Below are 12,762 nucleotides of genomic sequence, written 5' to 3'. Positions count from 1 at the left end.
GAGCGGCTGGGCCCGTGAGCCGTGGCCGCTGAGCCTGCGCGTCCGGAGCCTGTGCTCCACAACGGGAGAGGCCACAAGAGTGAGAGGCCCGCATACCGCAAAAAAAAAAAAAAAAGAAAGAAAGAAATAGGTTCTTTAGATGTGATGATGTTCACATGAGATCACATGTCATTTGGCAGATGTGGAAACTGAGGCACAAAATGCTTATGTCTTGACAAGTAAGTTATAAGGAGATGGCAGTTATATTTTAGGGCACCCTTCTTAGGATGTAAGAGCAGATTATTCTATGTCAGGATCTGTTGTTTGAGTTCCTGATGGGATATGAGATGGACAAACTTCTTCAACACTCACGGGAAATAGGAGGGAACCAGGAAGAAGCCTTTGAGAGTGAACTTGTGATGAGCGGGAGAGGTGATGCTACCCAGCTTCCCTCCGCCGTGGCCAGGGGTGGTCCGGTGCGGGACAGGTTCCTCAACACCAAAGAAGCCGCTGATGTACTGTGGTTACTCGTTCAAAAGGGAATAACAGGGACTTCCCTGGTGGCGCCGTGGTTAAGAATCCACCTGCCAATGCAGGGGACACGGGTTCAAGCCCTGGTCAGGGAAGATCCCACGTGCCGCAGAGCAACTAAGCCCGTGCGCCACAACTACTGAGCCTGTGCTCTAGAGCCTGCGAGCCACAGCTACTGAAACCCACACGCCTAGAGCCCATGCTCCGCAACAAGAGAAGCCACCGCAATGAGAAGCCTGCGCACCGCGACGAAGAATAGCCCCCGCTCGCTGCAAGTAGAGAAAGCCGCGTGCAGCAACGAAGACCCAATGCAGCCAAAAATAAATAAATAAATTTAAGAAGAAAAGGGAATAACATTTACGGGAAAATCACAGAGGGGGAGGGTGTTTGTTCGCAGAAGAATGGATGGATTCACGGGTGTGGAAGGGCAGAGCAGGGCCCCTGGGAAGGGGAAAGGGAATGAGAAAGAGCATCCGCTTCCATTACTAGATCATCGTTGCCAGAGATTAAAATGTATCTCCAGCTGATTCAGAAAATTCATTTTTCTGAAATTAAACGTATCTAAGTTAGGTAATTATTATGACGGTAATGTCATTTCACGGTCATCTGTGGCAAAAATCTAATAGGGATAAAGCCTGTGATCGTTCCAAATTAGGATTTACTACTAAATGTTCCTTTTGAGACGTCGACGGGCACCCGTCCTTGTGGTGAATTGGACAAGGCTGTTGTTAGGTATGTGTGGTGGGATCGTGTTTTGGTTCTTAGCGTTTCTCCATCTTTCCTGTGCTGGTTTCCTTCAGCCGTTCACTGTAACCTCCCGCCTTTCTTGCCTGCCTGGGGGAGGTCACGGCACCAAGTGATGGGCCCTTCCTGTTTTCTGCTTGCAGAACAATCGACCATGACAACCGAATCGGGATCAGACTTGGAATCGAAGCCGGAGCCGGAGGCCGAGCCCCAGGAGGGTCACGCGGGGGCACAGCTGGGGGCGCAGCCAGGAGCTGAGCCAGGCAGTGAAGGGCAGCCCCAGGCACTGGAGCTGTTGGAGGAGGCGGCAGCGCACAGCACACCCGTGAGGAAGGAGGTGAGCCTGGACCACCCCGCACTTGCGAGCATCCCCCCGCAAAACCCATGAAAGAATGTTTGCTGAGCTTTTCCAGGCTCTGCTCTGACCTTGGCCTCTTAGCACTAGAGGGAACCACCAGGGGTCATCTGCTTGGCCCCTTCTGGTCCTGGGCAGATGGAAAGTTAGGCTATTTTAAGGCTTTCAGTGAATGACATTCCACAGCCTTGCTTGGTGACGCCTGCCTTTGATGAAAGCATTTGAACTCACACTGAAATCTGGACTGCAGGTCAGTGGTTTTTGTCTGGGTTTACGGGGAGGCTAGACACTGCTCTGGCGGCTCTAATTATGCGCCCGGTTGTTTATTTAAGCCTTGGGTTCAGAGCTCTTGTGATTTTTCCCTGGGGCCACTCTGACCCTAAAGTTGCCAGCTACTTACAGTGGGTGTTCGTGCCTCTTTCCCTCTCCCGTGGACATGTCTATTTTCAACTCTGTTACCTAAACATGTTTAAGTTGTCATGGATATGTGATTATTCCTTTTAAAAGCTTTCCTACAAAATATAAAGCACGATTTATACCTGGGCCTTGAATGAATCCGTGTTTAAATTTCTTTGGCTTGAAACTTCAAACCTGGAATCAGCATGTTTTAGGGTCCCGACTCATGGGCTAAGGAAATCTGGGAGTCCCTACACATGGTTGACCTCTTACAGGTTGGAAGTATTTGTGTCAAGCCAGAAATTCTAGAAGATGTTAAGAGACATGAAGGAAGCGGCATGTCTTTGGAAAACACAACACATTGGTATAGCCTTAAACTACTGTGTGTTTACAGCCTGATTATTTTATTTCTTTTCCCATGGTATTTAAGTTTCGCTTTTAAATGGTATAAAGAGTAATGTTTATTTTCATGCTCTGTAAATAGATGCTCTGTCTGATCTCAGACATTTTGTGCAGGGAGCTGGGGGTTATCCTTCAACCTGTCAAACAGAATCAAAGGAACAGGTGCTGTCATCATGGTTTTCCTTTATCTTTTCTTTTTGTGGAGATGTGATGGTGGTAGTGTTTTGTTTGTTAATTTTCAGATCTTCAGAAATTTAAAGTTACTAGACTGGATTTTTCTCTCTTCTTTCCTCTTAACTCTGAAATGAAATAAACGTGAAAGTGGGGGAAATTGGAGAGAAGGAAGAGTTTCCATACCCAGGCACGATTAGACATGTGTATTTAATAAATGGATTGACTTTCTGTAGTCAGACGTTTGAAACTAAAGAGGAGTGACTCGAAGCCACTGGAGGGAAAGGTGACTGGCGGCAGAGTCACGAGACTTTAGCCCCGCCTCCCCCCTGGTTATCTCAGTTGTCTCAGAACTCTTTCGAGTCCTCTGGACCTCAGCTTACTCATTTACAGAACGAAGAGATCAGAAAAGATAATTTTCTGGGATTCTTCCACTCTCAGATTCTCTCGTTCACACCGGGTGCCCAGTCATGTTCGAGGTAGAATGAAGTGTGCTTTGGTATCTCGTGATGATTAAAGTGTGGGCTTTGGCTGGATCTGAATTCCAGTTGACGAGTTTGGTGACCTTGAGAAAGCTGCAGCTCTCAATATGGTCTTACTCTCCAGCCCATGAACTTCAGCCACCAGGCTGGTGGTATATTCATGAGAGAGGAAACTTCGTGCTTATGTAAGGGGCCCAAACTGAGTTTCAAAACATATCTTCCTTTGGACTTTCAGAGTGTATTTGCAGACCATGGAAGCACGGAAGCTGTGGTCTGGCCCTTGGGTTGAATGTGCGTTGATGGTCATTTAATACATAGAAAAAGGGCAGAAAAAGAGTTGTTGGAGGGGAGTGCACAGGGAGACTGCCAAGGGGACTGACTGAGGGGAGGACTTTATTGTTCATAGGATGTCCTCTGCAGTTCTGAGTCTAGCTTGGACTGGACTATTGTGATTTGAAAGCAGATTAAAGCTTTTGGACAGGTTTGATCTGTTCTTATACTAGCTCATTACAGTGAAGGGGGAAGCAGACTTAAGGGATTACTTTGTAGTGAATTTCAGTGCTGCTGGCTTCATTGAATTGAGTTAGAGCTAAATCAAATATTTTAACAGTTGTGAAATTACTGAGAAGATTAATACTTGAATCTATGTAGGCCTTACAATTTATAAGATACCTGGTATGTTTATGGGACAGTTATGGGTCATGGAATAAAGGAGGATCCAGTGAATGAAAGAAGCAGAATACATTAGGTTAAATCTTAGATGCTTTATTTGTTTTCAAGGCTTATACTACCCAGTGCCTTTTTTTTCCCCCCAGTTGAAGTATAAATGCTGTGTTAGTTTCAGGTGTACAGCAAAGTGATTCACTTATACATATATATACATACTCCTTTTCCGATTCTTTTCCATTATAGGTTGCTATAGATAATATAGTTCCCTGTGCCGTGCAGTAGGTCCTTGTTTACCTGTTTTATGTATAGTAGTGTATCTTCGTTAATCCCAAACTCCTAATCTGTCCTTCTACCACCCTTTCCCCTCCAGTAACCAGAAGTCCTCTCACTGTGTCTGTGGAAGCCGATGCCTTTTAGAAAGTCAGGAGCCCACTTTTGTACCCTCCTTTGCTTAGTGGAACCTTGGTGGCATTTGCTAAGAGCTTAGCACTGCTAACGTAAATCCTTGAGTCAAACTGAAATAAGGCCCTGTGGGTACTTTTAAACTGCAGGAGTTACTTAAGTGTAACTGTTAGCGTTCTAAGTATTTGTATATGTATATCCATTCCTAATATCCTAATTCAGACATCCCTCATCCTTTAGGAAATAGGAAAGCCTGTTTCTAAACTGTGCTGTTATTGCCTGAGCAATGCAATATTTATTTCCTGTCTTGCAGTGAAAACTGTCCATTGTTTGCTCTTCGCAGGTCACTGACAAGGACCAGGAGTTTGGCGCCGGACCTGCCAAACAGCCCGAATATCAGCAATTTGAAGACGATAAACTTTCCCAGAAATCATCTAGCAGCAAACTATCTCGATCTCCATTAAAGATTGTCAAAAAGCCAAAAAGCATGCAGTGCAAAGTGATACTTCTGGATGGATCAGAATATACCTGTGATGTAGAGGTAAATGTATATTTTAAAACTTTTTTTGGTCCCAGATATTGAGAGCTGGGAAATATTGCTGTAAAGCATACAAGATGCCTCTTTGTGTTTCCAGAACTCTGGAAAATTACTCAGACCCAGTTTCTAAACACAATATTATTTCCGAAGTCTCTCACAGAGGATCAAATTACCGAAAATACTTATAAAGTCCCCAAAATGTTACAATCGAGAGGAAAATGTGGTCTTTAAAAAAAAAAAAAAGAAATCTCTAATACTTTCCATGGTAGGAAAAACATTTTGGAGGCCTTAAAAATTAAGTGTTCTTTAATATCCTGACTGTGAGCTAACATTGAAATGAATTTTACCTTTTCTGTTTGCGTAACTTACGGCCAAGTTGTTAATTGGTAGAAACTTGGAGATTTCTGTATACAGGAGCGGTAGGATGATTTGAACTGTGAATGTCCTTTTCTTGCTTGGAGAATGGGTAGTTTTTAAAATGCACGTGGTGGTGGGCATTGCAGCTCGAGTGTAAAGGGGTGTGCTCCTCTGTGTTTTTCTGTAAAGAAAACAAAAATTCTTCTGAGAGAAGGGGCAGGTGAGTGACTCTTGTCAGAGATGTTTGGCCAGACCAAGTTAACAAGTGAGAGCGACACAGGCTGTTGAGAGTGGCGGCAATGGATGGTTGTTGAGCTCCCAGGTATCACAGGGACACAGGCCGGGCGTGAATTCTGGCCGGAGAATCAGGTCTGCCCTGTCCACCACCGACCGCGTCTTTTTCCCCCAGCTGGGAGGGAGCAAGCAGCTTGCTCTTTCTGCAAGTTGATTCCATTTCAGATTGAATATTCTCATTCAGAGAGCTACTCTCCCGCCTCCATCCCCTTGCCCTTGGTCCTACATGGGCGTCGCACATCCCTCTGTGCCAGCCCCGCCCACCACATGCTTCCAATGGTCCCCTCTTCTGCCCGGGGTGCTGAGAGTCTGCTGGCTCCGCAGCCAGCGTGCATCTGTGTGTGGTCATGCATTTCCGTTTCTCTTTTCTCAAGACACAGCCAGCAGCAAGCCCACCTGATCCCGCATGGTCCACGTTCATTTGTCTCCTCTTTCTCTGCCTACAGCCCCCGTTTCATTCCTTATAGTTTGCATCATGCACTCGTGCACCAGTGCTTTTCTTGGAACGGAAGATTCAAATCCATTTCACGTTGATAACGTCATTTAGGGTGGGGGTGGGTTATCAAATTATTACAGATTGCAGGGACGTAGAAAAAAAGTTTTAGATAAACTCTTAGATCAAAAGAGATTCAGTCTACCATATATTAATTTAGAGAATTTTTGTTATCCTATAACCTGACAAATATTAGTGGGTTACTACAGGGAATAAAATATGCGTTCTAAGGTTTGCAGTGCACAGGTCCATTTCTTGCATTTCGCTGGCTCTGATTTTGGCTAATTTCTTAGCCCAAGTGTTCGATTATTGATTTAGATGTTTATTCTGGAAATGAGAAGATCCAATAATCTACTTTTACCTGGGTTTTACTATGAAGCTTAAAGCACTTCTGTAACCTTTAGCGAGGTTGCATTTTTCCAGTGTGGATCTCCCTTCCGGAAAAATTCATCGAAGTCAAGAGGAGCTTTTTTCCTTAACTTGGAGGCAAGTCTTTCTACCGATTGTATTTATGTAATGGGATAAATAGGGTTCCCTGGCAGTCCTCTGGTCACGACTACCAGAGTTTTCTAAAGAACAGTCTAGAAGAAAGTTGATAGTGTTTCCTGTAGGGAGAATAAATGCCTCAGGGCTGACCCCAGTGCACGTCATGCTGATCCTTTTGCTAAATTTATTTTATATCCCGTGCTGCAGAGTCATTCCAGCTAATCTGTGTTTTTCAGTACAACATTTTTGGTTTGTAATTAACTCTGGGTACCATTCAGTGTTACTTTTAACGTCACTGTGAAGACTGTGAGTGGCATGGCAATGTTGGTCAGCTATTTTCTTTTATAATAAGGTATTTTTATGAATTGGACAGATTCTTAAGAGTAACTTTTTTTCTGGGACACACAAATCCTTGTCAGCAGAATATTCTCAGTGTCACAGCAGATGAAGGTGTGGCCGCTACTGACATCCTGACAGCCATGGAGAAGATGGAGAAACATGGAGATGCTAAAGTGAAATGGGTTTGTCTGTCACCTACTAGCTGGATAAGAAAAATGGGTCGTGAATCGGTGACGTGGTTCTCAAGGTGGCAATGAGATGCTAGTTGAAAAAGCAGATTCAAAATGCTGGACTTCCCTGGTGGCGCAGTGGTTAAGAATCCGCCTGCCAATGCAGGGGACACGGGTTCAATCCCTGGGCCGGGAAGATCCCACATGCCGTGGAGCAACTAAGCCCGTGCGCCACAACTACTGAGCCTGCGCTCTAGAGCCCACGAGCCACAACTGTTGAGCCCAAGTGCCACAACTACTGAAGCCCGTGCGCCTAGGGCCCGTGCTCCACAACCAGAGAAGCCACTGCAATGAGAAGCCCGCACACCGCAACGAAGAGTAGCCCCCACTCGCTGCAACTAGAGAAAACCCGCACGCAGCAACGAAGACCCAACGCACCAAAAACAAAACAAAACAAAACAAAAACAAAATGCCTCTGCTTTTAGACACAAACTATGAAAAGTAAAGCTTTGCTGGCGAGGTACACGGGGTCTAGCAGGTAAACAGAGGTTGAAAAACATTGTCCTAGAGAAGGTGTCCTTCAGCCTTTACTCTCCTCAAAACTGAGCTGTTAACTGAATCTTGGGGGAAGGCACAGCACACATGCAAAAACAGCTTGACAACTTTTTTAAGTGGTAAGGGCTTTAGAAGCAAGGAACAGCCCATGTGTCAGAACCCAGGTTTCTTAAATGGATGGTGTAGACACTGAAGCAAAGTAGCAAGATAACATTTAGCAGGAGGAGAGGTAAAACTTCTCTCTGTTTTTAAAGATCAAGTGCAAAACAGAAATAGGTTTGGAGGAAGGGCCAGGCAGACTTAGTAACAGTCCGGGTGAAACTCAACTTTGGGTTTCAGGTGATTACAAACCCAGCAGGAACCAGCAGTGCAGTGTGGCTGTCAGGAATGTTCTGGAAATCACAGGCTGCTTCCAGGGAGTGTAGTGTCTAGTTTGTGGAAGGCAGTGAGTAGTCCCCGTCCCACTGCTGGGAGGTCCCATTTGTGTAATTCACATGTGACACACATGCTCCAGAGCCGCCAGACTGGGGAGTGATTTCAAGGAACTTCTTGAATCTTCTGAACCTCATTTTCCTCACCAGGAAAATAGGGGTGAAATAAGGCATTGTTGGAAAGATGAAAGCAGATAACTGATGTACACTCTCTGGGATGTAGCAGATTCTTGATAAATGGTACCAGTTTAACAACGATAATAGTAGTGAACTCTGACTTAAGCTTATTCAGCAGAGAATTACAGGATGGTGAGTAGTTTGAAACCTTCCCATGCGAAATGATTCGAGAAAGAATGTGTTGAAGATGGAAAAAAGGTTACGAGGAGACAGGATAGCTACTTCCAGTTACTTGGAAGGGTTGTCATTGAACGTCATAACATTTTTTAACGTATAGGAAGTAAAACTTAGGAAGAAGTTACAGGAAGTCAGATTTTAAATAAGCAGAAAAAGAATGTTTTAAAGTGGTCATTGTCAACCTCGTGATGATGTGTGCTCTGCTGTTGGGATTCCAGCAGAAAGCACAGGTGCATCTCTGGTAACCAGCAGCTCCTGGGTGTAATCTCAGACCCAGTGGCTTCTCATAGCCCTTCCTGCTCTAAGATCCCGGAGAGAAGAGGCACCCAGCTCTGAACGAAGAAGCAGGATGGCCTCCACGACCCCTGCCCCCAACACGTGCGGTTGTGAATTACGAACAGGGTGCAGGAGACAATAACAGGCATAACGTTTGTTGCATTGAATAAGGCATCAAAAAAGGCATTTTATTTTAATGAACTCTCTATGCCTAGCTGTTATTCCCCTGTGGCTTATTTTATGCCTTCATTATAGTTCTCTTTTCTTTTGAAAGCACAAGGTAGCATTTCCCCTTGCCCAGCAGTGCTACAGCGGTAGAAAGCCAGGACCCTGAAAAGCAAGACACAAGAAGCAGTTGCTTTCTGAGAGCAGTGACTGGACACTGATTAAGTCTGCAATTCCTGCCCCCGGTGTTCTGATGGGAGGACCTTACCGATTGTCCTGGAGTTTTCGAATTTCCCTCTGGCAATAGGCTTAGATCATTGCGGCATTCGGTGTTTTTCCATTTGAGAGATGTTTTTCCTCAGTAATTTTTTTTCAAACTCTTAGTCTTGATTATCTAAAATATAAAAAGATCTTGCAGGACTTTCCTGGTGGCACAGTGGTTAAGAATCCGCCTGCCAATGCAGGGGACACGGGTTCAAGCCCTGGTCTGGGAAGATCCCACATGCCTCAGAGCAACTAAGCCCGTGTGCCACAACTACTGAGCCTGCGCCCTAGATCCCACGAGCCACAACTACTGAAACCCGCGTGCCACAACTACTGAAGCCCTTGAGCCTAGAGCCCATACACCGCAACAAGAGAAGCCACCGCAATGAGAGAAGCCCCCGCAATGAGAGAAGCCCGCACACCACAACAAAGAGTAGCCCCTACTCGCCTCAACTTAGAGAAAGCCCGCGCACGGCAATGAAGACCCAACGCAGCCAAAAATAAATAAAATTAATTAATTAATTAAAAAAAGAAAAAAGATCTAACTATGAGTAAAATACAAGAAAGGGTCTTAACAATAAATAATTTGATATACACGTTTGGGCAACGTTTGCAGCTACCGGATTGTCACATACGCCAGCATAATCGCTAATACTGCTGTTCCCTTCTTGTCATTTTTACTGGACCATTAGAAAATGCAGGCTACTTCCTATGGCCAGTTTGTCATCATCGTTGCTGTTTATTTCTTGAACATGAATTTTAAAAGAGAAAATAAAAGTACCCCCTTCACAGCAGCAGTGGAAGCAGTGCTTACCATGTTTATTTCACGTTTATTTCAATCCCATTACTTCTGGGTTCCTGGACTCATCTGAGTCTGATTAGAGTATGATGAATTTCCTGATGACCATCCAGTTAGAAATGTTTCATTCATATCTAGTCTGATATGGTTTTAGGAAAATAAGTCAGGATTTGAAGTTCGAGTCCATATTTCCTAATATAGGTGTGCGGCTGCACATAGGAACATCTTAAGCCATTTTTGGGCGTAGTCTGGTTTGTTCTCCGTACAAAACCTCACCGGTGGAGGAGGCTTGAGCGTAACTGCAAAAGAGACGGAAGGTGGACCGGGTGTTTCTCACAAGGTTCCACCCTGTTTCTCTGTGTGCGGGGACCTGGGCGCTCTCTCCTGAGCCCCGCACGTTGCCGTTGTAGTAGTGAGCGAGACTCAGTGCTTCTGAACCCCAGGCGACCCCACGTGGGCCTGGAACTCCAGGGAAATGCCAGTGACTCAGCCACGCTGGAGAGACCCTTGCATCCAGATTGGGGCAAATCTGAAAGCTACTCAAGTGCAGCAGTAAAACCTTAAAAGCCTGTCCCACCCCCTCCCTCAGGTTTGGCTGTGTCCAGAGGCCTGCTGGTTGATGGGCTCCATGACTGAGTACCATTCAGATCCTGCCGGAATCGGAGAAACGGTGGCGTTCACTCCAAAAAGCACTTCTGGATGCCACCCAGAGATGCTCCCAAGGGGCCAGAGAGAAGGGAGTTTATGGCACTCCGTCCCCTAAATGTGCTTGTGTCACCTTTTGACTACTGGTCAGGGAGGGACTGTTTAAAAAATCTCTAAATGCTGTGCCTTGCCCGTGATGCAATTGGCGTTTCAAGTCATACTTCTGTTTCATGTATTCCACTAACTGGGATTTGGTTGGAAAAACAAAATCAGTGTCTGAGTTTTCCAGCCTCTCTAGGTTACATGATTAAAATGCCTTATGATCCCTTCAGAAGTTCTTGACTAGACAGCAAATAGAATTGCCATAATCCAGAAAGTTGACTAGAACACCTATTGCCTTTCATGGATTATAAGAAATAGTAATTGTAAAAAATTCAAAATAAGAATTTTTGTTGTTATTGCAAGTATTGTTCTTTCAACAACTACATAAGTCAGAGGTTTTGATTCTGTGTAATTGTATAAATTACGATTTAACCTCTCAGTGGGTCTGCACTCAACTTTATGTCTTTACTACACCAGACCGTCTGCCACGTGCTGTAACCGAGTGGCCCGGTCCTGCAGCAGCAGCCTTCCTGCGAAGATCAGGGGCCCCGGGGACGCCCGACCATGGCAGGGCTTTAATTAACTCGGTTCCCTTGTGTGATGACTCTTTGGTGCAACCATAGGAACAGTTACACACAAGGACAGTTAACAGGCACCTGCTTATTTACCTGACATAGTCAATGTTCAGCCTTCCCAAGGTGTTCAGATATGACCTCGTGAAGGTTTGATTAAGAAAAACAAACCCTTTTACTAAAATTGTTAAAACTTTTCTCCTGGTTTTCATTTTCAAAAAGTAACAGACTGATAATCCCTCATGAGTGCAGGCATGGTCTAGTAAACACCCTACATAGTATGAAGGTTAAAAACAAGTATAAGGGGCTTCCCTGGTGGCGCAGTGGTTGAGAGTCCGCCTGCCGATGCAGGGGACACGGGTTCGTGCCCTGGTCTGGGAGGATCCCATGTGCCGCGGAGCGGCTGGGCCCGTGAGCCATGGCCGCTGAGCCTGTGCGTCCGGAGCCTGTGCTTCGCAATGGGAGAGGCCACAACAGTGAGAGGCCCACGTGCCGCAAAAAAACCACAAGTATATTTGTCGAGAAATAAAACTAGTAAAACCCTGAGGCATATCACATACCGTGGGTTATGTTTTGGAAGCTGAGTGAATTTGAACCTGAGTGCGCACTGGGGTGATTGTTTATCAAAGGTAATAATCCCTGGGGGGTTCTTTTTGACTTCACTCTCAGTTGTCAAATGGAGTGAAGGCCCGATGGGAGATTTGTTTTCCAGGTGTTAATATTTCTGACATGCAGTGCCGAAACCCCAGGTTTGCTTTTTCACTCTGCTGTTCCCTTAACTCTTGACTTTCTCGTTGTATTTTCCAACTACTTTGTGTTGCTGATTTGATGAAATGAACTTCCGTGCTCTGCATTCAGGCAGAGGGGCTTCGTAAGCGAAATGTGCATGCATAGTTTTACCTGTTCCAGTGTGCAGTGTCTTATTTATCTTTGTCCTTCGTATAACATGGTGGTTGACTTTCACGTAGTAGGTATTCATTACCTATTTGGTGAAGAAAGCAATCTTCCAGGTTTAAGAATAATCCAAGTCTTCTAGTTCTCACCATCGTGTGATTGAACTTTGAGGTTTTACTTGGTATTTTTATATCTAGTTGACTTGCTTAAAATTTGCCTCCTTCAGCATCTTCCCCCTCTGAGAGTTTTCACATGTGCTCTAGAAAAAAATCTTTTAACTTCCTTTACTCTGTGGCCTTAGGCGATGATGGATCAGCCACTGACACCTTCCCCTGGGCTCAGCGGAGGAGGGTCCCGCGCTCTCGTGGCTGCTTCTCCAGAAATACGTCCCCTTAGCACACCTGGGTTCAGGCTTAACTTGAGGTTTGGGGAAAGAGCATATAAAAGACAGAATTACCTGTTAGTGTGTGGAAATGTAACAGATTTCCGTATATTAGTTTTGTGTCCAGCAACTTGACCAAATTCACTGATGAGCTTTAGTAGTTGTCTGGTGGCGTCTTTAGGATTTTCTGTCTGTAACATCATGTCATCTGCACTCAGTGACAGTTTTATTTCTTCTTTTCCTATTTGGATTCCTTTTATTTCTTTTTCTTCTCTCATTGCTGTGACTAGGACTTCCAAAACTATGTTGAATAAACGTGGCAAGAGTAGGCATCCTTGTTTTGTTCCTGATCTTTGGGGGAAAGAAAAAGAATACGTGTTACTCCAAGTGCTATTCTTAGGTGCGAAGGACCGAAACCCTGCTCCCGAGTTCCTGATGAGCGTCATCCTGCCTGGCACCATTCTGCTTCACATGCCAGGTGCCAGCTCGTGTCCACTCTAACTCAGCCGTAGCCC

At 45.1% G+C, this 12,762-nt stretch overlaps 1 protein-coding gene across 1 annotated transcript in view; it reads left to right on the top strand.

The window, feature by feature from the left end:
- The window catches only part of EPB41L3 (erythrocyte membrane protein band 4.1 like 3), a 210,567-nt gene that overhangs the window by 123,227 nt on the left and 74,578 nt on the right, over positions 1-12,762 (top strand). Inside the window, exons 2-3 of the mRNA XM_060121932.1 lie at positions 1,398-1,591; positions 4,475-4,672. Of these exons, the coding sequence (XP_059977915.1) occupies positions 1,409-1,591; positions 4,475-4,672 (381 nt within the window). The 5' untranslated portion in view covers positions 1,398-1,408. The remainder of the gene's footprint in view (positions 1-1,397; positions 1,592-4,474; positions 4,673-12,762) is intronic.

This window comes from Lagenorhynchus albirostris, chromosome 14 (assembly GCF_949774975.1).
Source record: "Lagenorhynchus albirostris chromosome 14, mLagAlb1.1, whole genome shotgun sequence".
Lineage (NCBI taxonomy): Eukaryota > Metazoa > Chordata > Mammalia > Artiodactyla > Delphinidae > Lagenorhynchus > Lagenorhynchus albirostris.
This window is presented reverse-complemented; position numbering and strand designations above follow the sequence as displayed.